The sequence below is a fragment of the Lepisosteus platostomus genome, chromosome 18 (assembly GCF_059453375.1).
Source record: "Lepisosteus platostomus isolate fLepPlt1 chromosome 18, fLepPlt1.hap1, whole genome shotgun sequence".
In the NCBI taxonomy this organism is placed as follows: Eukaryota; Metazoa; Chordata; class Actinopteri; order Semionotiformes; family Lepisosteidae; genus Lepisosteus; species Lepisosteus platostomus.
Window position 1 is genome coordinate 13,337,396 of NC_142628.1, and position 25,728 is coordinate 13,363,123.

Sequence of the window (25,728 nt, forward strand, 5' to 3'; positions counted from 1 at the left end):
CGCTATAGGCAGTAAGCACAGAGTGCATCAAAGTATAGTATATACTGTTGTGTTTAATCCCATACATATTACAATTACAAACTGTAGGAACCTTCATTTGGCTGTTCATCACCTGCAATGTGGCACTTACTTTAATTCTTTTTTGGCTTGTTTTATTAAGGAGGTAAAACGATTCAGGAATGCTTCGACTACACATCCTGTGACTTTCAAAAGCTCAGCGTGCAGTTCCCCACCATAAAGAGTTTCACTTTCAAGTGCTGCAATTCAGACCTGTGCAACAGCAGCCCTGCCAGCGCCAGGCCCCTCCTCCTCCCTCTGCTGGCCTCCCTGGTGGTCTTCTGGTGGTGTGTGCTGGACGCCTGAGGAGCACTCCCGCAAGACTCCCGGAGCGCTGGCCGTGTCAGTCACTGGAGGGAGAGAAATGTATTGGCAAGCACTTCTGCAGCTTATAGGGCGATTTCTGCAAGGCAGCGTTTGGGTTAGCTGGGTACTGTACCTGCCTGCTTCTGTGAGTTTATACCATTTCTAGCACACTGCAGTCCTAATCATAGTGAGTTACTTTGTCAGACAAACCTTGTATTAATTGCCAGTTGGAGACAAATTGGGAGTATTTTCACTAAATGAGATGTATTGGAATTGTGTAAATAGGACATGAGCATGTTTTGAAGAAGTGTGCAGTGCTGATCTGCTCATTGATTTCCCTCCTTGGGCAACCTTGTGGTTGCTCTGTGGAAGTTCCTGTGCCACATGAAGACTGTTTTACAGAAAAGTGTTTTTTTTTTTCCTTGCTCTCTTCAGTGCATCTCTATCTAAAATGAGCCTCTGCTTTACACTGTAGATAAAATTGCTAAGTGTTTATATCAGAGTTATATGAATAGTTCTGGAACGGCTGTTTGTGATCCTGTAGTGTCTAAGTGGCTTAGGAGAACTGTGTGTAAGATGTGCATGTTTATCTGTATACCGAGAGGAAGGGTAACGCCCTTTGCAGCAGGAGTCAGACTGCCAAGATGTCTGCAGCAGTACCAAGCCAGCATGTCTGTTTGTAAGCCTTCAGTACAGAATTGAATAAACTTTCTGAGAAACACAAAGCTCTCTTTCCGTTGCTGTTGGTGACATCTAAAACCTTTGCATTTTTTAGTAATGTATTCCTCTTCCTTTCAGCAAATTGATTGTTTAATACCAATACAGGCTGATACACAATGCCAAACTGGCTATCTGCTTACCTCTCTACACCACAAAGCTCAGTTGTCGCAGAGCTAAGCATGCAGTTTTTTGATGTTTTTATAATTATTATTTATAATTATTCATAGTGGCACTTGCTGATAAGTAAAGGGGGGTCCCTAACTTATTCTGATGATTTGCACTGAATCTTGTTTTTGCCAGGAATAAGTATATTCAGCACACAGACTTGGCAGGATCACAAGATAATTTCTGGGAAAAGACAGTTAAAAAATGCAAGTGTTATTCAGTCTGCTTTTTAAAATTACTGTTGCAAACAAGGCATTTAAAAAAAACAGCTCAAACCTGAAACAAGGGAGCATAGACAAAAGTTTTGTTGAAAAAAAAACAAATACCTAATACTGTATTTAAAAAAAATACCAGGAATCCCACTGTCGCTGGCAGTGTAAGAGGATGATCAAATATCCAGAATATCCTGTCCTCGTACCCAGGTGGAGCTTATGAGGGCCCATGTACAGTCGTAATTATTGGGATAGAAAGGGGAAGTTCAGAGATGAATTCTCCCTTTGATGCTGTCAGAGTCACACCACAGTCCACTGTAAAACAAAAAAAAACACAATCTGCTTTTCATGTGCATACAGAGCAGTTACAAGATTCTTCTACCTATCCAAACAAAGCAGTGGGAGCATGGAATTTTCCTACCTGGAGTTAAAATAGAGTGAAGCTGCCCAGTCTCTTGTGTACAGAATCAACAACACACCTACCGCAAGTTCAATATCCAAATTTTAAGTGTATTAAGTTTCATGGCTCAAGTCCACAGGGCACGTGTTCCACTGTACATGTGTATGGATACGATAAATAACCAAATTCACTTCCTGAGTTCAGGGAGACATTTTTTTAATGCCATTATGGTTTTACTTAGAAGCCCAACTGTCAAATCCTCTCACAAGACTAGCCCAGTTCTGAAATCACACCATGTAGAAAGGAAAGGAGAATCACATTTATTCGCCATTCCAGCTCAGAATTCATCCATACATACTGAGAAAACAACTATATTCTGGGTAATATGGGTCAACCTGAAACCAACCCTGGAAGTCTAAACACAAGGCAGGACTATGTCCCAGATGGGATTAGTGCATTATTGCATACAAGCACACAGGGCAATTGAGAAGTGCAGCATGGCTTTGACTAGTGGAAACTGGAACACCTGGTGAAAGTCCAGGTGGAACATGCAAGCTTCACACAGAAGGTTTTCCAGACTATAAATGAACCCAGAACCCAACAGCGGAGAAGCTACACTACTGTATCTTTCAGCTCAGATCTCACCCCTTGCTGACTTACCAGTTTTGTACTTTGCCCTAAATCCAGATGCTGAGAGCAACCCATCACTGACAAACTCTATTAGCATGGTATCATTATTGGAAAACAGGGGAGGAATCTGTCTTTTCTCACAGGTCTTCTCCCGTAACACTGGAGAGTCTTTGCTGTCACCGTTATAAACCAGGCACAGCCTTCAGACATCTGCAGATTAAACACTTCAAATTCAAGTAAAATCTGCAAAACATCATGAGGGAAGAAACTTCCATGAGCTTTACAAGATTTTACATCTTTGGCATCCAAGCATAGATTAGCAGATGCCTAAACAATTACAGTTAGGCTGGCTAAAAATTTTAATCTCAGAACTGGAGAAATCTAGAGAAAGTTAAAAGACAAGAATAGCTCTTGTAATACCCAGCATGCACTGTTCTGGCCCTTGATTATTCACTTTTATAACGGAAGAGTCACCTTTTGCAATGGGAGGCGGATCAGGAACACAGCTGGAATTATCTGGATGTTGTGATGGGACAGTTGCAGACGTCAGGACTCCCTCTGCTTCTGTGAATAATGCGCTGCAGACATCTGGAGACGAACAGGTTAAAATGTCAGTATACAACTACTCCAAACGTAACACACACTCATCCTAACACCCTGTAGCCAAAGACACAAGCACCTGACAGTGTTATTGATGTGGCTGTTTGCCCATTATGCCTTCTGTGTTACCAAAACATTGTTTTTTTACAGGAAAGGGTTGTGAGCCTTTGTTATTTATGTGGTGCAAAAATATGATCAGATAATACTTGTCAGATAATTATATCTCTCCTGAATTTGCCAAGTGCTCATTCATCCTGACAAATAGATGTGAGGCACATTAACCATTTTTTTACAAGTTATTTTTGTGGGTCTTGCCTTCTTTCGCCAGCCAAATTACACAATTACAGACAGCAGCAATGGAAAAACACCATTTATGATATTCTGGACTGACCTGACTAGTTAGTGCACTTCTTTTCATTCCCTGCACTGACAGCCAGAATTTCTAAAGGGCTCTCCTTAGAGTGTAGCCTTTTTACTCTGAGCGCATCAATAGGGCTCAGGCCACATCTCTGTCGTCCTGTTATTTCTTAAGTGTCCTTTAGGGGCTCAACTGTTGCACTCCCATAGGTGTTTGAGAAGGCACACCTGTTGGGAGACATACACGCCACAGGGCTCACCCTTTCATTAATTATGCAGCTGAGATGGGGCATCTGGTAAGCAAAAGAAATTTGAATGGGAAAACTGCTTTCATATGAATGCACATCCAAAGAACCTTTATGTTTGCTGTATGTCAGGAGTTTAGAAAGGTCATCCTTCCCGGGATAATGGACTGATATTTTATCTAGGTGAAATAAGTTCAAGTAGGGAGCTGCGTCAGCATGCATAGGCTACATGCATGCTAACGCAGCTACATGGGGTGTCAGGTGTCACACCTGAAAAAGGCTCCACAGCTGAAATGTAGTCTCTTTTCTTTTCCTTCTAGCGTGGAATACACCTTTACTTGTTCTTGAATATCTGATCTTACCAGCATGCCCACATCAGCTGAGCCTCCACTTGTTTATCTTCCGTAATCCATGATGGGGAAGTAGGCACAGGGGATGTCTAGATGACCGGTGTCGTGTTTCTCGACATTGTACGAACTTCCTGAAAAGAGAAGGCAGAACACCGAGAGTGCCCCCCCCATCAGCACCTTCCTTCTCTGCATTACTTCTCCGTCTGGAGCGACACTCAACAAAGGTTCCCCCGCTAAAAGCAGCCATCCAGCTTCCAAAGCTTTAATCAAGCCGTACCGGAATAGGCACTGGGGCTTACATTAAATCAACTCGGCTGTCTGATTCAGGCCGAACCCGGGCCTTGTGGGAGGTTTACAAAATAAAAAAAGGCGCCGCATGAACACACCGGCTTTCTTGGAAACGGCTACTTTGCAAACTCGCGGACGCAGCGACTGTCGCATTGCCCTGAAGTTCATCTACATCCAGGGGATCGCGACCCAGATAAAGGCTTGACGCGCAGAAGCGCGATCTCCCCCCCTCCCCAAGGGCCGTCTCGTTACGTGTTCTTTTACACGCGTGTCAGCCTCGGCGCCGCCTGGCCAACACAGCGCCCTTGCCTGGGTCAACGCACTCCCAGTGGATCTTGATGTACTGGTCTCGACCGCTGCGGCACTGCCCGTACTGGACACCCAGGGCGCGGTTCACCTCGAGCATCACGCGGCCGCTTCTGCTCAGCGTCGCCACCTGCCGGCCCCAGGTGAAACCAGCACCTAAAGGCAAAGTACAGATCCGACACTAAAACCCTCAGGAAATTACTCAATCACGAGTTAAATCAGGTATTGTTTTACACCTTGATGGCAGCAATGCGCTGCCGCATATTGCTTGCATCAAGCAAAAAAAATATCTCTTATCTTGTCATTACGAGATAGCGATGGTCATCTGAGTGTTCGTACAACCCGTGACTTCGTGCAAAGATAGACGCTACCGAGAGCTGAACTGGAACTGGGGGTTGAATGTTTGTGACCATATGCAGCGTTGCAGAACGCGCACGGTCGTGTTTTCCACTGGGGTTTATGCATAATGAAATATTACTATTTGTACCTAATGTGAACACAACTTTAAACAAGATGACGCTCACGCGTATTCTTAAACAAGAACGAGTGCAAAGCTCAACACGTCCACACACGCGATAGTTCTTGTATTTAAAAAAAAAAAACAACAAAACAAAATCAGCGGAGACCCTGAGCGACGGCATTTCTGAAATACCTCGGCAAAGATCATGCGAAAAGAATTCGAGATATTAAATTTCCTATGACTGGTATCCAGTGACAAAGTCCTTACACACCCCACAACCCCCATCCTTTGCAGAACCTGGTGGTCCCATCTACCTTGTCTTGGGAGGCCCCTATATTTTAATAGCTGGCATTTTAAAATATTGTGAAGAACTCGCCCAGTAGTCAGCCTCCTTCGTCTTTTCCACAAACTTCACTTCATGTCGCCGGGGGTTGCGCGGTGAATACGCACGCTGCCGATCGGTATTTCTACTGCTCCGGGTGATTTGTGTGCACGTGTGTGTCTCTCTCCGTCATCCCTGCCTTTTCTTGTTAAGGGCACGTTTCAACATGATGCCCGATCAACAGTTTGGATGACTTCACGGTGTATTTTAAAAATAAAATACAGTATACGCTGCTTCTACAAAACTCGTTGGCCCGTAATATAATATAAATGGTTTCAAGTGGCGCTTCTGGAGACTGTCTGCCTAGTCCGGGGTTTTAAATGGATTTCAATTCAGCTGCACTGCTATTGAACCGGAAACTAACTCGTGTCCAAATCTTGGGAAAAGTGTAATGACTGGTATTTCACTCACTGTATTCACTGGAGATAAGATACGGGACCGAGACCGTTCCACTACTGTCTTTAGGCCAGATCGGCACAAACTGTCTGGACATTTCAAAGCGTTCGTCTTGATCTCAACAGCGACATCGCCTTAAATTCTCATCTTCCTGACTGCCTTTAGAAAAACCGTTGAAATGACGTTCAGTGCGCGTTACTGAATGTCGCACTTCAGTATCTCGAATTGCCAAGAGATGCCAAGACTGCAGGAGTTTGATCTTATATGCATTTAGCATAAGGTGCGTCCTGACAATTCCGGTGGCCTAAAAGCACTTCATTTTAAAAGGCACATTATTGCGCACCGCAAAGGACATGACCACCCAGGTTTTGAATAGCGATGCCTAATCACTGTGAGTGACTTCACCGGCCCTCTCTTGCGCGCATTGGTCATTATCACTTATCCACTTCTTATTTAGTGTTTTTTTTTCTTGTTTAGAGTGCCAACATAATCAGTTTGTTTCTTTCATAGCAAATTAAAAACTCGGCAGGGTTTATACTGCTGTGATAATTCAAAACACACCTACTGTAGATCCAGCACTTCACTGTGCGTAATTGTATAGGCTGCCTCGGCGCTTCGTGATGAGTTTTTGCACCTACTCCTCTCAAAACCCTTAAATCTTTTCCAAAAACAACCTTCACAGCCTGAAGTTTAAATCATGCATTACAAACCATTATGTTTATCACTGGGACCTCAGTCTCTCCTTTTAGAATGTCATGCCAAACCCTGAATCATGGTAATAATATTATATATTTGTTATATTGTGGTAATATGTTATATATTTTAAAATATATCAGAACAACAACAATTACAAATAAACAATAAAAAATACACAAGATACACGGGATTAGAATATGCAGAGGAGACAGTAGATGATGGTACTGAATACAGTAGGAGCAGAGGGGTAAAGAATGGAACCAGTTCAGTAAAGGCTGTTCTAAAGAAGAAGGTTTTTGAGTCTGGATTTGTAAGAGCTTAGAGAAGGTGAGTCCCTGATATCCTTGGGAAGAGAGGTCCAGAATAACATAATCACATGGCAACCTCCTCTATATACATTGTTTATCCAGAAACCTGATATAATACAATTCCTGCCCTAATCTTTTAACAATTAATCTTATTCTACTGAAACCTTTGTCTGTTTCACCACAACATAATAAACTAGTAGGTTGATTTCACTTGGATACAGAGGCACTGGAGGTTTGACAAAGCTTGTAAAGGTGCTTCCAAAGTGCTAAAGGTATTTCATTGCTTTTCTTGGGTAGGTCAGAGGCCAGATAGAAAACTGGATGAATGTTTTACAACCGTAGTTTTGAGCCCTTTCCTGCGGACATTGATCCAAGCTTACGCAAACCACGCCTTCTGGATCAGCTCAGCCCTCTCATAGGAGAAATGAAATTCTGCTGGAGTCTCTGCTTGCAGGCTGCCTGGAGTCAGAGTTGTCACCCCAAATGTGTTATATTGCATGGGACACAACATAATCATTAATGCAGATTATTTCTATAGAAAATAGAAGATTAAACCAAAGAGGAGATCTCCCAAGAGCTCAGATCTCCCCCCTGCACTCCTGCATCCCTGAGACTGTAACCTCTCTGCAGAGCGCTTTGGTTTAGACTTCAGATCAGTCACAATTAATACGTTCTTCAAAACAAAATTTGATATTTCAATACAAAGCCCCTAAATTATTTTTAAAGATTAATTTATTCCAGTAAGTCTTTATTTATTTTCTTGTCAAAGGATTGAACATGGCTCCACTCCCCCCAAAAAAGTGATTTTTATATTTTTGACATGCTGCAGAAAAAACAAACAGTTTGGTCGTTCTGAGTGGAAGCTTGAAGGTGTTGATTTGACATAGTTCTGAATAACTCTGATGAAGGAACAATTCAGTCGAAGATGACAAAAATGTGAAAATCCATCATATGAGCTAAGTGATTGAATCTTTTGTCCAATGATTAAAGATCGGTAGCTTTAAGGAGCTGAGCTGAAATTCAGTGAACGGCATTAAACAACAAATTCTAAAAAAATGAAGACTGAGAAATGATTGATCTCATTGATAATATAATAATGAATTAACTATAGAGAAATACAAACTAGAAATATGAAAACATCATGTATATCAATACCAGTCATTGAAAATAATGGACAACAAATTATAGAAAAACAGCATATTTCATATTAAAATTAAAAAAAAAACTCCACCGTACTAATTCTAGCCAAAAGTCAAAACATACATTTAAGCCTTACAATAGTGTATTTTGTCTATTGTAACATATATGAAACATTGTACATGATGACTATAAAGCAAATTTGTGAATTCACTAGTACTTTACATGTCTGCTTAAAAAAAGTCTCTGAATAAAAAGGTGTTGCTGTTCAGGCACATTTGCAGACGAGCCAAGGAGAGCATTTGGTTGAGAGGAAGGAAATGTAAAAAGTTCGTCTCAAAACCAACACTTCATTGCAAAGCTCACTGCGCACACTGCACTCTAACCCTTAATCATTTGCCTTCCTTGTGTTCTTTATACTGAATATACCACTATCAGATTGACCTCTCCAAAGCCGATATCTCTTCAGTAGTATGTGGAGGTATTTAATGAGAAAAGAATAATAATACCACTGGGTGAGAACCAGCAGAGTGCTGATAATGTTCACTGTTTCAACAGAGATAGAGAGGTGCAAATTGCTTGCTCGATTGTTCCACTGTGGGGGGGAAACACACGTTTTTGCAATTTGTCCTGCTAGTCAATGCAAAACCCAGTGGCTTATAGGCTCCCAAGCATAGTATTATATATACAGCATATAATTACACAACAGCACCAACACAAAAGGAGGCACAACAGCTGAAGAAGGGAACTTGCATGTAATGACAGAATAATTAAAAAAAATCCACTAAAGTTAAAGGTGATCCAGAGCATGTCTTCTGGGAAACCGTTATCTTAGCCATCAGTGAATCATCTCTCTGCTCTTCCAATTGAATGCCCCCGCACCAAACCCAGAGTTTGGGAGTTCTCATTTGCAGATAGCCTGACAGCTGTCAGAAACGAGCCCCCTCCCTCCATTCCTGTGAGCGCGGCTGTCCGCGGAAACGCTCCAAATAAAGACACAAGAAGAAAGACGCCGTCCCTTTTCAAGACGGCGCTTCCGAAAAACAAAGAACGAAATCCACAAATGCATGTCCTTTTTTTCACCAGCTTGATTTTTTTTCCTGGTATAAAATAAAAAGAAGGGGACAGTAACGAAATGAGTTTCCAGCACGGAGCTGTCGCTCGGCCTCGTTACGCTTGCGATCCCCATTTGAGAGCCGTCCGTCTTTACGCGCATCTCCAGGAGTGTCCTGGTGCCCTCACTGCCTCGGCCCAGACAGCAGTGCCTTCCCCGCCTGGCGCCCTCTTTTGGGGGGTTGTGGGACGGGGAGTGGAGGGCGTCAGTGTTGTCCTGAACCCAAACGAAGGGGCTTCCCTCTCCGCTCACACGAACCCGGGCTTCACGGAGGAGCGCCGGCATCTCGGACAGCCCTTCGTCCCGTTCGACTGCAAACACCTGCGCGACGGAAAACACGCACTGCAGCAGCAAAGCCAATAAACCGGTCAAGACAGGAGTTAAACACACCCTTCGCTCTCATTCTTCACTGGTGCAACATCTCGGCAGGTTTTCGGGGCCTCGCTCGGGTCCCCTGGCCAGCACGCCACGATCGCGCGTGGGGTAAGGAGGCTCGGCAGGTGGTGGGCGCCGGGGGGCGCGGCCCAGGCGGTGGAGTACCTACTTCAAGTGGAAGACGTGGGAGCAGGGCAGGGCCTGCAGCTGCTGGTTCCTCTCCCCGATGGACTCGCCACACATGCCGCAGTAGAGCTCCAGCTCCTCCACGCACTCCAGGAACTTCACCACCTGCTCCCGCAGCTGCTCCTGCTGCTCCCGGGAGCGGAATATCCTCTCGCTGAGGCAGTGCACCTTCAGGACGCAGAACTGGGGGAACAGCGACTGCACGCCTCAGCGAAGCCCCAGACCTCCTCCGCCGCAACACGCACGCAGCGCCCCCTGCTGGAGGTGGGGAGCGCCGGCAGCCGGGCTCCCCGTGGCGTTGGGTCTCGATGTTAACGCGCACCTAATCATCTAATTCGTCGAGTGGGTGCCGTGGGCTCACCGCGTTTTTATACCTGGGGTGGAGAGGCACGGTCCTGCACAGCCACAGCCCAGCAGGGCTGATGGGGCACCTTCATGACATCAGATCCTAAACTCTTGGAAGCGCTCTGTTTTGACCACATAATCCAGGTCCATAAACCTGGGCAATTTCAATATTCAAGGTCCACAACTGGCCACTCCTCCTCTCGTTGAACCTACCAGCTAAACTGATAAAAAAACACATCTTCCAAGTCCCTACAAACTGATAATTACACGGGGGACCTACTGTGTGTGATCTGCTGGACCATGACTCTCCACGTCCTGGATCAGAGCCACCCCTGATTCATACTGCAGATTTGCTTTGCTGTCTTTTGCCAAAAGTTTGGATCATGCTTTTCCCTGCCCTGTGGTTTTCCTGCGAAGTCACAGTGCCCTGCTGCTACAGCGATTACACAGATTCAAGAAGCAAGCAGCCAACAATACCACCATCGGGCTTTTCTTACGGTACTGCGGTACAACTAAAGGTGCCGTTTCCCCTCCGGGATTACAGTAAAAATCACTGACGTTGAAGCAGCAGGAAGTGGTCACGTGTACAAACACCGTACCTTGTTCCCCACTCCTTCTGAAAGTTCCTGAGCCCTCTGAAGAGCATCAAGAGCCTGAGGGGAGAAAACAGAGGCGGTACATCATGACCCAGCACCACTACTGCGACCGGGTGACAACTGTTGGGCACTGCAGACACAATTTCTCAGACCGGTTATTAAATCTCTGTCACAAAATACGTTCATTGATGGTATATAACATTTTTACAGATTTCGAATGCAGCACTAAATCGTGAACTTTGTACACGGGCTGTAAGTCGCAAACCATTGGTCTCAACACGGGCGAGAGCGAGAGTTCACAAGAGCCAAGACGTGGTGCAGCCCTTCCTGCTCTCTAGTCCCTGTAACGATCAATGTACTGTGATGTACGAGCGAATAAGTACAGAACATGGCGCTACGCATATCTGGAAATTTAATCTATTTTCTTATGTACAGTAATAAATTGGCAGTTTTACAAGGTACTGAGTGCATTTTACTTTAATTGTGGTTTGAAATGCACTTATCAGTGCTGATTCTTTCTGACCCTGAAATATAAAAATAGGGTGGCGGTTCCCCTTTAATGCAGCTTCCCTGCGTGCTCTCTGAAGAATAAAATAAAAAGAAGGATACTTCCAAGACTGGTGAAGCATGTCTTAGGATGCAGCTAAAGCAGCCTGTGGACTATTTAGGTCACACATTGCGTATACAACCCAGCCCAGAACAAAGCAGCACCGTAAAACTCTTACTGGGTATACAGAACGACAGCTCTGCAAGCAGTGTGGTGCAAGGCAGCCAGTGCTTGACTACATCTAGGTCAGGTTAAGACAGCTCAGGCAAGGAGCGTTTCTTTTACAGAAAGCGTGGGATTATATGACAGTCTATATTCAGGACTGTATTTTATGCAAATCCCCAATATTCCAGCCATAGGTTTTTAGCTACAGGCTCTCGGGTGCTGACAGCAGCAGATTCTGCAGGCTGCCTGACAGTAGGAAGACGATCCACTGATACAGTACCTTGTCCAGGTCCTTCTGCAGAAGCCAGCACTTTGCCACGCCCAGATAGATGTGCGCCTGTCCCAGGCGATTGCCAATTTCTGTCATGATGCACATCGAGGACTCGTAACGAGGGAATGCTTTCTTGAAGAGAGAAACAGACGGGGAGGCGCTAATACGGATCAGAGCGTAAACCCGGGATTAAAGGTTCCTGCTTCTTTTGCCTTACGAGTTCCTGACAAGTAAAGCTGTGAGGATTACTCGGCACAGCCTGAGCTAGATTTCAGAAGACACAGGTGGGCAGGAGGTCAAAGGCCACCATGGCCATGAGCAAAACAAGGACACAATCCCAGAACCCCCCAGGTCTGAGGACTCCCAGCCTGACACCAGATCGTAGGTGCTCCCACCTCCTCTATGAAGGAGACCAGAGCTGTGTCTGATGCAGGGCCAAACCTTGGCTTCTTAGGCCACCAGGGGGGCCCCACAATGTGCAACACAACATGTTTTTTTAATCGGCACCTTCTAATGTGAACCCCCCAAAAATCCCTCCAGTGGCTCCATCTGTTGCTTTTGTGCTACTCTAGGCTATCTGCTAGTTATAAATGATAATACAGTATTATGAGCTGTGAATGTAAGTGCAGTACTTTATTTCTTTGCTGTAAGATGACTATAGCAGTGTGGTTTCAGCTGCTGCTACAGGAATGCTGCACAGTAAGAATGTTTGTGGTGGGAGCTGATCACACTAGTCTATGTGCAAACTGTGATCTGAAGGGGCCCCTTTCCAAGATCTGGCCTAGGCCCCTCAAAAAGCGAGGGTCTGGTGTCACAGGGCACGTCGCCACAGGAGGGAAACTGGGTCACAAGCGCTGACCTGCACATCGAAATCTCTCGTTGTCTCTGCGCCCCCGACGCCAGGCAGGAGCCTACCTCCACATTGCTCCGGCTCCTGTGAATGTCGGCGAAGTTCAGCAGGCAGAGGGCCTGCAGGGGGCGGTCGCTGTGCTGCAGGGCGATCTTCATCGACTCCTGGAAAGGACACGGAGACACAGACACTGACCCCAGGTTTGAGCCCGGGCGGGGCAGGAGAGCTGGGGAGCTCAAACATGGTCAGCGGTGCTCATTGTACTGCAAGGTGAAGATACACTGGGTGCACACCACCCTAAAACTGGGTGTTTTGTACCCGAAACGCTCCTTCCTGGGACAAGTGGAAAGGTAATCCTCTTCTTCTGCCTTCTTTTCTCTACTCTGTCTTAAGACCTTGGCAAACGACATCAGGTGTCTATATGAGCTCGTTAGGCACGCACCGTATATCAGTCGGTGCGGAGCGGTGGCTCTGTGCCTCAGGATCTGCGCCTGTGACTGGAAGGTTGCCGGTTCAAATCCTGCAGCCGGCAGAGGAATCCTACTCTGTTGGGCCCCTGAGCAAGGCCCTTAACCCCAACTGCTCCAGGGGGTGCTGTACAATGGCTGACCCTGTGCTCTGACCCCAAGCTTCTCTCCCTGTCTGTATGTTTGTGTCTCATGCAGAGCAAGCTGGGGTATGTGAAAAGATGAATTCCTAATGCAAGAAATTGTATAGGGCTAATAAAGATGATCATTATCATCAGTCAGTGTGGACAGGACCGAACACTCACTGTCTTGACAATCCCTCTATTAATGACCTGACAGATTTCAGCCCAGTTCTGTGGAGGTCCTGTGTGTGGAGATGACCTGACTTTGAACTCCCCGCTTTAACAGTCCTCTCAGGATCCTCTGTGGCATAGCATAGGCTCCGGAGTGGCACGCTTTTGCACTCATGTGTGAATCAATCTCTCTCGACATTTCCTGGTGCCTGTGCACAGGCAATGCAGAGGCCGTAGGTGGTAAAACAGGACTCACGGGATTCACGAAAGGATTAAAAATTCATTTTCAGGAAACGGGCACGGTCTGGTTTATTGTTGTCTGGAATATGAGATGCGGTAGAGGACAGAGTTGTTCAAATGCAGTTTTTAAAATCGATCAGTATCTGGGGATTTTTATTTCTTTTCTGTAAGTTGTTACAGACTCCAGGCTTGATCAGAAAGGTGTTAATGATAATTGCATTGTCCTCTATTAGACATTGGTCCTCTATCACAAAAAAAACGAATTAACAATGAATTTGAAAACAAAACAGAATTAAAAGTTAACTAAATCAATAATCCAAGAAATTTCTAATATGAAATCAGTATTTTTATAGTTAATTATTCACGTAAACTACACGTTACCGTTGTCCGTAGTAAACAAGCACGTGGTGTATGATTTGAAAAACGAAAAGAAAGTTTTTTATGTTTTAATGGTGAAGACATGATTCTTTCCATGCATAATCAGAAAGGACCTGTGAGCAAGAAACTTGTTAAAAATAATCACAATGCTGTGCTTTCACTTTTAAACGCCTGAAGGTCGTTTTGAGGAGGGGGGGCCGGAAAACAAAATATTTTTGATCATTTTGATCTTTAAACCTTGTGTCTGTCTGAAGATTGTGTGATTAAATCCCACCCGATCGTCGGATTATTCCGCAGAACGCGAGTGGAGAACACGATTCGTTTGAGCCAGTTCAGCCTCGTCGCCACCAGAGGGCAGTAAAATTCAAGAAAGAGCAGGAATGTACTGATTCTGCAGCAGCCGACAACTGGCGCATACTCGTTGTATCCCCGGTCCACAAAAAGAGCTTCATTTAATTAGGGTGGTTAAATACGCAAGTTTTAGAAATGCCCTGTAGAATTTGCACAGCTCCTTTAAATATAGCACTTAATATAATGCAATTTAAGACACGCTGTCATGCAGAACAATGTTAGTAACATGACATACAGAATGTTAAGAAGCTGAACCCAGAATCCTAAAATAGTTGCCTTTCTTAATTGCTGGAATCAGTCGTTAGGAAGGACTACCAGTGTAACTATACAGTATTTTAAGACATTTTCTGAGGTTTTCCACTTGTAAAACGTGTGTTCGTATTGCTGCTGTTTCTCACGTTGTCGTCTCGCACTTTCTTTAACTTCACCAGCCACGCTTTCCCATGATTTCACCGCGTTTTTTCCCCGTTTCTAACATGATCGTTAGGGGGCTCGTTTTAATAATGGCACTCGACGCACCCCGTCTCCAAGCATCGTCCGGCGCAAAACGAGTTTGAAGTTGTTACACGGTGTAGCAATTAATAGCCATCCCACTGCCACGTCTCAGGTTCATATCTAAAAATACGAGCTATGTTCACACGAGCCTGACGCTCCAATTCACCCCAACAGAGAGGGAGAAGGTGTGGACCGTTTGGAACACGGCGTCCGAACAGGACGGTCCAAGGCAAGTGTAGTTTAGCAAGTGCTTCTGGATTTTTCTGTATTTAGTGACTGCGTCTAAAAGAGAAATATACGAGAAGAAGAAAAAGATTATTTTCCCGAAGAAAATCCCCGGGAGTCCAGAGATCAGGAACACGTCCAATCCAGGAAAATGAATTTTAATTAAAGCAAGCGCGCCGGGGGTACAGAAGGCTCAGCGCGCCCGCAGTTTACCGAATACCGAGTCAACTCCAGCTCCTCTTCAGAATCCCCGGCGGCTAGACGGAGGATGTGTTTCTGGCAACTGGCAGGACAGACCTTAAGCCCGTCTGTAATCAGATCTGCTCGGCTCCCTCGTCTATTTAAACCGCTTGTGCCAGATCTCTGCACAGCTGCGTCAACAGAGCGCTCACTGCCGCGGCCCGTACTGCGGCACTACGGGTGAAGAGCGGTGCGCTCCTGTGGCGAGGTGGCTTTTACCGTCTGGGTTGGTGTGGGGAGATCCCAGCTCCTGTCGCGCAGGCTGTGCAAAGCCCCTTCGGACCGATCCTAACAAATGCCGTTTGAAACTTAGTGTTTTATTTATCTTTTGTTTTGTAGCGTTTAAGACGCTTCTTTTACTGACCAAACTGGTTTCAAAAGGTCAGTAGTCGAGGCTGAATGAATCCGGCAAACCACGAGCGCTGCAGCAGCGGTCGGCAGCGCGTTTTCCAGATTCTGCTCGAAACAGAAGCGGTTTAAAACAAGGGGAGAAGGTCAATTTGTGGTCCAACAGGAACATTGTAATTAGACACAGGGCTCTTTAGATAGTGACGCTTTCTAAAAAAGAACTTGCGATGGACGAAAATAACTGCCGGAGACCCACTTGTGTCTTTTCAGTAAAATATCACGCTGTTACACCAACCCAGTGACAACGAGCTTCATTTCAGCTGTTGTTCCTGAGAGTACCGGGGCCTCCTCTCCATTACTCAAGTGCCCGGTTCTGAATGGACGGGGCACTTGTGTGTAGGAAGGGGTATTTTTATCATTTCGGGGGGTAGAGTGTATTATGAAACAGGAGCCTAATGACAACTGCATCTGTCCATGTCAGTTTGCTCCGCACACAAGAGGAGCACAGCGCAGGGCAGCGAGGAGGTGACTGGTGAGTGAATGACATGATTAAGTTGGAGTGAAGGGGGATTAAGGTAACGGATTCTGCAAAGACACCCACCACACAGCTCAGACTGAAGAGGCAAGTGTGTTATGTTGTTGTTATTATTAGGCTGTGGCTATCTTGAAAGAGGACAGTGCATGTGACCGATCAGAGATGGGGATTATTAGGAGGCCATGACTGGTAAAGGCTAGAGGGAAAGTTGGCCAGGATGTCGGAGTAACACTGTTACTCTTTTGGAGAAACAAAAAGGTGGAGCACTGGCTCTGTGGCTCAGGATCTGTGCCTGTAGCTGGAAGGTTGCTGGTTCAAATCCCGCTGCCAGCAGAGGAATCCTACTCCGTTGGGCCCCTGAGCAAGGCCCTTCACCCCAACTGCTCCAGGGGCGCTGTACAATGGCTGACCCTGTGCTCTGACCCCAAGCTTCTCTCCCTGTCTGTGTGTCTGTCTGTGTGTCTTATGGAGAGCAAGTTGAGGTATGCGAAAAGATGAATTCCTAATGCAAGAAATTGTATATGGCCAATAAAGTGATCTCTCTTACCTTATAACCTGGAATTTTTAATGACCACAGAGAGTCAGGACCTCGGTTTTATGTGTCATCCGAAGAACGGCGTCTTTTAACAGTATAGCGTCCCCATCACTATACAAGAGCATTAGGACCTGCACAGACCACAGGGTGAGCGCCCCCTACTGGCCCCACTAACACCTCTTCCAGCAGCAGCCTTAGTTTCTCCCACTCAGGTACTGACCAGGCTCACACCTGCTGAGCTCCAGTGGGCTGCCAGCTGGGAGCTGCAGGTTGATACAGCTGCTGGCGACACTGTACGTAGGGAGGAACGTGCTCTGACACAGGAACACTGCTGGGGCGCGCTGAAGGGTGGCTGTCGTGTGACCGCGGCCGCGCGGACCCCTACCTCACAGCACTCCATGGCGTCCGGGAGGCGGCCCAGTTTCCTGTAGGCGACGGCCATGTGGTACTGGCTCATGGCCCGGTACTTCAGGCTCCAGCCCTTGCCGTAATCGTTCACCAGCTCCGCCGCTTTGCACGGGAAGAACAGGGCTTTCTCGTAGTCCTGCGGGAGGGGAGAGAGCCCAGGGAGTGAGGGCGAACGAGGGAGCTCTCCTACAGCCGACACGCAGCAGATAGACGTCTAGAGTCTTGTAGCGGTTCAGGCGGGGAGCTGCGTCAGCATGCGTAGGCTGCAGAGGAACAAGTAATAGGTTTATTCCCTGGTGAAAAAAAGAAGAAAGAAAACACAACGTTTCGTCCATGGTGTGAGCACACCCAAGAGCCTTCACACCTGAAGAAGCCTCCACGGCCGAAATGTTGTGTTTTCTTTCTTCTTTTTTTCAGCATGGAATAAACCTATTACTTGTTCCTGTAGAGTCTTATAGGTCAAGCCACGGGAGAGCAGCAAGGCTTACAACCCCAGCTTCTTTTATTCTCAATTACTTTTGGATTTCACAGGGCGATACCACTGCAAATAGCAGGAAGAGGCATTTCCGATTCCCCACGCAGGTATTGTTGACACTGAATGAAACCTTAGTGAGCGCAAAGACAGGGATGATAAGACACCTGAGATATCCCCTGGAAGATCACAACAAGCTTGTCTGCTGCGTATTCAGCGAGACCTGAGCTCTCTGCAAGGCGCCGTTCTTCAGTGCTCTTCAGGCCTGCGTGCAGACGGGTAAGCTTGTGGGGCCTGGGCCTGCGGGCCGCGAACTGAGCAGTGCTTGTGTGCTCAAGGATGAGCTCCGTCTTACACCGAGACAGCTGATGACTGAACTGAGAGCTCCGAGGAATCAGAGAGCATTGTTGAGCCACCTGTCTACCCTCTTTGTTTTGCTCTCGGAATTAAACAGATTGGAGCACGCCGGTTGCTTTTCTGTAAAATCGCAAAAGGAAGGCTCTGAGACATGTTTTGTTTTGGCTGGCCTCCATTCCTTTACCTTAACAGAGTGCCTTCTGTGTTCACAAGGGTGCTCTGCTATCCCCCCACTGTGCCAAAGCATGCTGGCTGGGATAACTGGCATCTCTAAATTGTCCCTGGGCGCAGGGTGGCCATTTGTCTGGGTTTATGCCAGACAACCCAGATTTTAGAGGCTTTGTCCTCTGTGATGCGAAGCCAGATATGCACTTATCCTCCTTTTGGGAGACTCGCAAACTGTTACCCCAGAACGGGACAACTTTGTTTGATTGAACAAACTTGCTCATATTATTGGTTAAAGCATTTATTTAATGAAGCGCAGGTTTGTACTGGTCCTACAAATGGCAACAAAGGCCATATTTGGCTTTTTCCTGTGCCTGTATCAACACGTTGGGGTGCAGCCACTAAGGTGATCAGATCAGTCATTACATTGATGTCTATTAACTTCCCTATATGCCAATAACGAAAAACGTCATTCAACCCATGGTGGTCAAAAGAACAGACATTTCTAACTAACAGTAGAAGGGGTGACCTTCTTGGATTCTGCTGTGACACACACTTTAGCAGCCAGAAGAAGGAAAATGTCATTAAAGAAGCATAAAGTTGCAAAACAAAATCACTATCCTCTGCTGTCTGGGTGTCTTTGTTGGCCACCCTGACTGTGTGCCCTGGAACAGACTCAACCCCTGCCCTGTGCTCCAGGCTGCCACTACTAATAATGGCAGGACAGAATAATATCATCACGACCTGTTTGTCTGAGAATGATGTCTTTCAGTTTCCTTCCACCATCTCTCCCTGGGGGTGGAAACATACCCATTTTCAACCTTTCTTTCTGAATGAGTTTTCCCTGCGATGGAAATGCAGGTGTCTCATCTTAGAGGAAGGATCAGATGATCAAGGCCAAAGTCTGGCAGAGTTATCTTCTGTAGGGGCTGCAATTTCCAGACTTTCACTTTCTACTTCAACAATATGCAGTACAATGTTGAGTACACTTCATCGTTTAAAGCATTTACAATCAGCTATTATTGCACACATACCCAGTTTGCCCAGTTTTTTTGTATTTCATGTTGTATGCTGCTGAGACCAAGATAAAGACATGGATGTCAAATCTTCTCCATAGAAGCTTTTACTAAAACCTGCCTGCTGTAATATGTGGTGTCACCCTGTAGCAGTGACCCTAGAGCACACTGAGGAAGGCTGGTGTTAAAAAAGAGCTCCCATCTTTCCTGTCTTCCTGTTTTAATAGGAGTGAAAATAAGAAGGGTATTCTTGTAGGGAAATGTTCCGTTTAGACTTTAATATGTGGCTGCAAAACGAAACAACTATGTGTCATGTGTGAGATTCACAGAGCCACGCAGAGCTCAGGTCTTTAACTCCACTGTGAAATCAATTAACTGTGAAGCCCTGATTAGCACCAAAGCAGACATTGACAGATCACTCCCTGAGATCTGGGACGTCACATTGGGAGTTTCGAAGGAAAGGCCAAAGCCAAGAATCGGTTTGATTAAGCATCTAGCAGGGAGCAATTCCCCCTTGTTAAAACAAAATATCAGACTGCAGAACAGAATCCAAAAGACAATAACAGAATTATTTGACAGCTTCGGTTTTCTATATATTTTTAGTGACTGAAAGAAAGGTGACCTGTAAATCATGTATTGCTAATTTATTACCAAAACACAGCTTTTTTAAATCAAAATAGTTATACCTACAGTACATATATACCTTATAGATCTAAACATCTATATTTATGTACATCTAATATATGTTTTTTGTATAGATGCAAACAGATATAAAATATGCCTGCATACAGGTCTATGCATACTTTTTATCATAGGTCCAAATATCTGTAATATATATCTGCATACAAGTTTATGCAGGACCAACTAGCTATAATATATACTTGCATATATACAGTAGCTGCATACAGATCTACAGTATATAGATTTTATAGGTCCAAATACCTATAACACCTGTATACAACTATATATATACCTTATAGGTCAAAATCTACTGTATACCTGTACCCAGGCCTGTATGTACCTTACAGGTGCACACACCTATAATCTACTGTATACCTGTATCCAGGTCTGTATGTACCTTACAGGTGCACACACCTATAATCTGCTGTATACCTGTACCCAGGTCTGTATGTACCTTACAGGTTCACATACCTATAATCTGCTGTATACCTGTACCCAGGCCTGTATGTACCTTACAGGTGCACACACCTATAATCTACTGTATACCTGTACCCAGGTCTGTATGTACCTTACAGGTGCACACACCTATAATCTACTGTATACCTGTACCCAGGTCTGTATGTACCTTACAGGTGCACACGCCTAAAATCTGCTGTATACCTGTACCCAGGCCTGTATGTACCTTACAGGTGCACACACCTATAATCTACTGTATACCTGTACCCAGGTCTGTATGTACCTTACAGGTCCACACGCCTAAAATCTACTGTATACCTGTACCCAGGCCTGTATGTACCTTACAGGTGCACACACCTATAATCTACTGTATACCTGTACCCAGGTCTGTATGTACCTTACAGGTGCACACACCTATAATCTACTGTATACCTGTACCCAGGCCTGTATGTACCTTACAGGTGCACACACCTAAAATCTACTGTATACCTGTACCCAGGCCTGTATGTACCTTACAGGTGCACACACCTATAATCTACTGTATACCTGTACCCAGGTCTGTATGTACCTTACAGGTGCACACACCTATAATCTACTGTATACCTGTACCCAGGCCTGTATGTACCTTACAGGTGCACACACCTAAAATCTACTGTATACCTGTACCCAGGTCTGTATGTACCTTACAGGTGCACACACCTATAATCTGCTGTATACCTGTACCCAGGCCTGTATGTACCTTACAGGTGCACACACCTATAATCTACTGTATACCTGTATCCAGGCCTGTATGTACCTTACAGGTGCACACACCTAAAATCTACTGTATACCTGTACCCAGGCCTGTATGTACCTTACAGGTGCACACACCTATAATCTACTGTATACCTGTACCCAGGCCTGTATGTACCTTACAGGTGCACACACCTATAATCTACTGTATACCTGTACCCAGGCCTGTATGTACCTTACAGGTGCACACACCTATAATCTGCTGTATACCTGTACCCAGGCCTGTATGTACCTTACAGGTGCACACACCTATAATCTGCTGTATACCTGTACCCAGGCCTGTATGTACCTTACAGGTGCACATACCTTGAGCTGGACGTAGAAGCTGCCCAGGCTGCAGCAGACTCGACACTCCAGCATCTTGTCGTCGTTGTTGTGGGCGTAGCGCAGCGCCTTCTCGTAGCTCTCCAGGGCCTTCTGGAACACGCTGAGGCCCAGGAAGGCGTTGCCCATGCTGAGGCACACCTGGCCGTTCAGCTGCAGGCTGATGGTGGTGCCCTGCATGTTCAGGCAGGTCTTGCAGTACGAGACGGTCTTCTGGAAGTCGCACAGCTTCTCGTTGCTCCGCGCGAGGTTGAGGTAGCCTTCAGTGAGGTAGTCCGGGTCCTCCATCTCCCGGGCCGTGTCGATCTGGGCCAGAGCGTACTGCAACACAAAGCACAAATGGCCTCAATCTCGTGCATGAGCTCCTTCCGGTGCAATCCCACGCCCTCCAAAGCACAGGCGTGGGATGCACAAAGCATCGGACAAAAACAAAAAAGGTTGCTGTGGAGAAAGATCTCTACAAAATCATCTGGTTCAATCTTATTGAGTTTCGTCTGTGAAAATATTTGTCTTTTCCTACCAAAAAAAAGAGATATCGCAGCACAATTACTCTAATGATGAGCTTACTTTGACATGAGGTGAACCCTGTTCAGACAAAGCAATGATCAGGAGCCCTGTGTTCTCTGGACCTTAGGCAGGTCTCTGCAGGTCCACAGATATCAGTGGTGCAATAGTCCACAGCCAACTAATGCTAGCAGAGAGCAGGCAAGTGTGATCGGAGCACAGCAGTTCCATGCAAGGCTGTAATCAGGCAATATGCACCACTCTCCTAAACCACATTTGTTCTGATTTAGCAGATGTGTTCAGGGAATTTGACAACTGGGATGTTGGGTTTAGTGTTGCGCCCAGTAGGTAGAGAAAGTAGTGGTTCAGTAACTTATACACAGAAAGAGACAGCGAATCAGCGGCAGAACGGGATGAAATAAGAACATCTTCTAGCGCCTCCTTTTTTGCCACCACTGGGATCACGCGACATCCTTACTGCAGTACCTGAACAAGAAACCAGCTCCTGCATCCTGACGGATGTGACGAGAGGCAGGTGGGAAAATGTGAAAGTGTGGTAAAGGCCACATCATGGAAAACACTTTCTGAACTTGCAGTGGAGCACATGTAGCCAGGAGGTGGCTGGATGTAAATCAGCCTGGGCCTGATCTAGTATTCTTGGCCTACAAACCCAATGAAATTTCTGCAAGTAAGCTTGACTCACCAAGACACATGAACTGTATTAGCTGAGGAATTCAGGACAAGGTACTATATCAAGCTCAGTTATAATCAGGTCTCCTCTTAAAGTCTGTGAGTTCCAAATTGGGGGCATTGGGAACTTATTGCATTACATCGTCTGTATAGTATAGTGACAGTGGGGGGAAGGAGCTCTGTGGAGGTACAGCACAGTAGAACAAGGTGCTTATATTGTTTTTCTGACTCCACACCAGTAGGGTTTCAAAGGATTTCCCATTTTCAACGATCTGAGAGCCCTTCTTCACAGGGAACAATTCACTGGAGAATAGAGTTTCCAGAAAGGAAAGTTAAAAAAATAGTTTCTTGGAGAATACATCTCATACATTTCTTAGCAGACGTGAATGAAAAAAAAAGACCCCCCACCACCAAAGAACACCCAGTCATGACCCCAGGAGTCCAAAACATTAGGAATTGCTCAGATTCATATTGTTAGAAATGTATTCCTTGCTTGTGCAGTCTGACGTCTGTCCCTGGATCCAGTTCTGACAGGGCTCGCATTGTCTTTTACTAAAGCCTTTCCAATATATTCCAATATTCTGCCATTTCTTTACTCAGAAATACATGTACGCACAGAGAGGGTTTTATTGTCTGCCAGCACAATAACTCTGAACCCACTTGACATTTGCACTGATATAATCTGTCAGTGTGCATTGAAACAGATACTGTTTCTGTACAGATGACGGGCATGTACTGTATATGTACAGACTGCAGTTATTCAACGCTCCATGAAAATCTAATTCAGATCCCACAGATCTCTACGAAATCTGTTTTGTAACTTAAAACTTGCCAGTTTGAAAAAAATCCAAAGCTGAGCTCCTTTCCCCTGTGCCCAATGGAGGTAAAAGCACAAGAAGCAGGCGAGCTCTTGGCAGGAGTGTCTGTGCTTTGAAAGCCTGCCCATCTGACTGCTTGCACAGTTCTCATGGAGACAGTGAGAATCTACCTCCTTCTGAGGGTTTGACAGAGAGGACAGCCAGAAGTTGGGGGGAAAAAAAAGGATTCAGTATTAATAAAATGAGATCACTCAGTGCATGGACAGAGCACACAATGACAAGGTTTCTAAGGAAGCCAGTCGCTCCAGTATCTCAAATGAACTGAAAAACAAAGACAGTTTTGTGCTACCACTTAATACAAGGAGTTTAAAATCCCTCATTTTTCTAACAGGAAAGGAACTGCATTTCCCAGCCCCTGGGTTTCATGCTCAAATTCTTGTCATCATTGTGACATTCTTGAGTCTTTGTGTATTGAAGTGATAAAGGGTTTCTGATTTTTTTTCCCTTTATGATCAGTTACATGACCAATAGCAAAGGAAGAAACCCTCTGAGTGGGAAAAGGTTTCCATATGCTTTTCCATACGGGAGGAGGAGAGCAGCAATTGGTTCCGAATGAATGACAGACTTCCGAGAAGGATCGACCGGAGGATTAGTTTGGAGAAACGAGCGATGAAATTGATTTTGTGTCTTTTCGTTTTTCTGCTTGAGAGGCAGGGACTGTGGTGGTTGAGGAAAAGAGGACAGAGTTCAAATGTGTGGCGATTGTAATGGATGTGCTTTAGTACCGGAGGCAGCAGTACAGGTCATTTCTTACTTAGCCAATAAAAGGAGTTTAACCGAAGAAGAAAAGAGGAATGTTCATGAAACAGGGTTCTGGAAATTAACGTAGCATGCAGCGTCAGGTTAAGAAAACATGAAAGATCAATGCTTTTTCTGCAGTTTGCAGTTGGTGTGTATATCAGAGGGAGAAAAATTCAGCTTGGAACAGAGTGTAGACAGAAGCACAGGGATGGTTCTCTTACCTTCAGCATCTCTTTGTATTTGCCCATCTCGGAGTGGGCCGTGATAAGACAGCCCAGAACCCTAAACTTCCCTCCTGGGTCAGAGGTCTTCTCCAGAACCTTCAGCCACACCTGCAGCGCTTTGTCAGTCTGGTTGGTCTGGTACAGGTGAAGGCCCTTCTCGATCTGCTGCTTGGTTTGGTCCTGGCCCATGTCTGCTCCAAACTGCCTCATAAAAATACTCATCCACTTGCGGCGTGGAAAGAAACGCAGACACTAGGGAGCAGGGTTCAGCCCGATATTGCCTTAGGGAACTCCACAGCTGAAAGAAAATAAAGAGCTCTTGCCACAGCTTTGTCAGGAAAGCACAAATCCCACTCATTCAGCTCAAGGGCGACAGAGAAACCAGATCCAGCGTTCAGGAATTAGCAGAGAGGTCTGGACAATCACGGTGCTTCCACAAGGAAGCCGGCGAAACTCCAGGTGGCCGAGCTCAGAGAGGAGGCCGACTGGCTCATGGCCCGTCGCAGGAATTAAGGGGACGGCTTCCTCCAAACCAGGCCTGAGTGCGACCCGCCTGGAAAGCCGGTGCTCACCAGGGCTGGAGGCGTTGGCATGGCGCGGCGCGGAGTGGCTCCTTCTCCCAGCCAGAGGAATGTCTTCTTTAGCAACTGCGCCCAGCTGTGCCCGTCACTCCAGGCCACATGTCTCGGCAGGAATCCAGCCCTGCCCTCTGCGAGGCCCAAGGTCGCAGTGCGACGCCCACAAAGTATCGCTTCCCCCACCCCCAGCCCCCCAGACCCCAACCCCACTGCTTTCGAAAGCCCCTCGGGCACCCCCACCCTGAACTCGCCGCCGAAGCCCACCTGCTCGTGAGGAACAAGCGCCCGGCAGACCTGCGCGGTCGGGGGGGGGGGGCGGTCTTTGCTTTAAAACATGAAAACCGAGCCGCGAGGCTTCACAACACATGACCACAGGGCGCCCAGCATGCGGGAGCGCAGATTGACAGCACGCAGGCTCCTGGGCATCATCGTCAGCGACAGCTTCCTAGAATAGTTCACAAAGGCTTACGCCTTCTTGGGCTCAAATTACACTTCAGTGTTTTGAACAAGCTCTTTGACCTCTTTGGTCATTTAAATTAAATTTTGGACTCGGAGAGACGGCAAGCTGTTTTTTTTATCACCTCACGATGCACGAGGTGGGTCGCCACTGCTCCTGGAGCGCTCACAAGCTGAAGCCGTCAATGGGGAGGCACACTGGGCTCTTTGACAGAACTGCTCCAGCTTTGCAGGCTGGATTAAAGCACATAGTGCCCAGAAAAGCTGTTATCTTAAACCTGCGGTATGCTCTTAAACACCCCCCTCACCCGCTGCTGGAGGGAACGCTGCAGGGTGAGGTGCGCAGCAATTCAAGCGCAATGTTTTCTTACAGCGTTTAACAGAGAAGGGAGAGCGTGAGTTAACCATGATGATC

The 25,728-nt window shown here is 46.1% G+C and overlaps 1 protein-coding gene and 1 long non-coding RNA gene across 3 annotated transcripts; both read right to left on the bottom strand.

Annotated features, from left to right (window-relative positions):
* Positions 1-260: 260 nt before the first annotated feature.
* On the bottom strand, positions 261-5,631 carry LOC148645708 (uncharacterized). Of its 2 annotated transcripts, XR_015928214.1 has the most exons (5): positions 5,411-5,631; positions 4,055-4,792; positions 2,965-3,078; positions 2,521-2,733; positions 261-1,775 (listed from the first exon to the last, which is right to left on the bottom strand). It is a non-coding gene; the product is annotated as an uncharacterized LOC148645708 (long non-coding RNA). The 2 variants fall into 2 exon arrangements; XR_015928213.1 differs by lacking the exon at positions 2,521-2,733 and having other exon boundaries at positions 5,411-5,626.
* Positions 5,632-7,592: 1,961 nt separating this feature from the next.
* rapsn (receptor-associated protein of the synapse, 43kD) lies at positions 7,593-25,066 on the bottom strand. Its single transcript, XM_088611169.1, has 9 exons — positions 24,852-25,066; positions 24,277-24,577; positions 21,225-21,563; positions 16,957-17,115; positions 12,530-12,628; positions 11,624-11,746; positions 10,635-10,688; positions 9,674-9,873; positions 7,593-9,450 (listed from the first exon to the last, which is right to left on the bottom strand). Exons 2-9 carry the CDS (start codon positions 24,499-24,501, stop codon positions 9,378-9,380), a joined length of 1,272 nt encoding a protein of 423 aa, XP_088467295.1. The 5' UTR covers positions 24,502-24,577; positions 24,852-25,066; the 3' UTR covers positions 7,593-9,377.
* Positions 25,067-25,728: the final 662 nt, after the last annotated feature.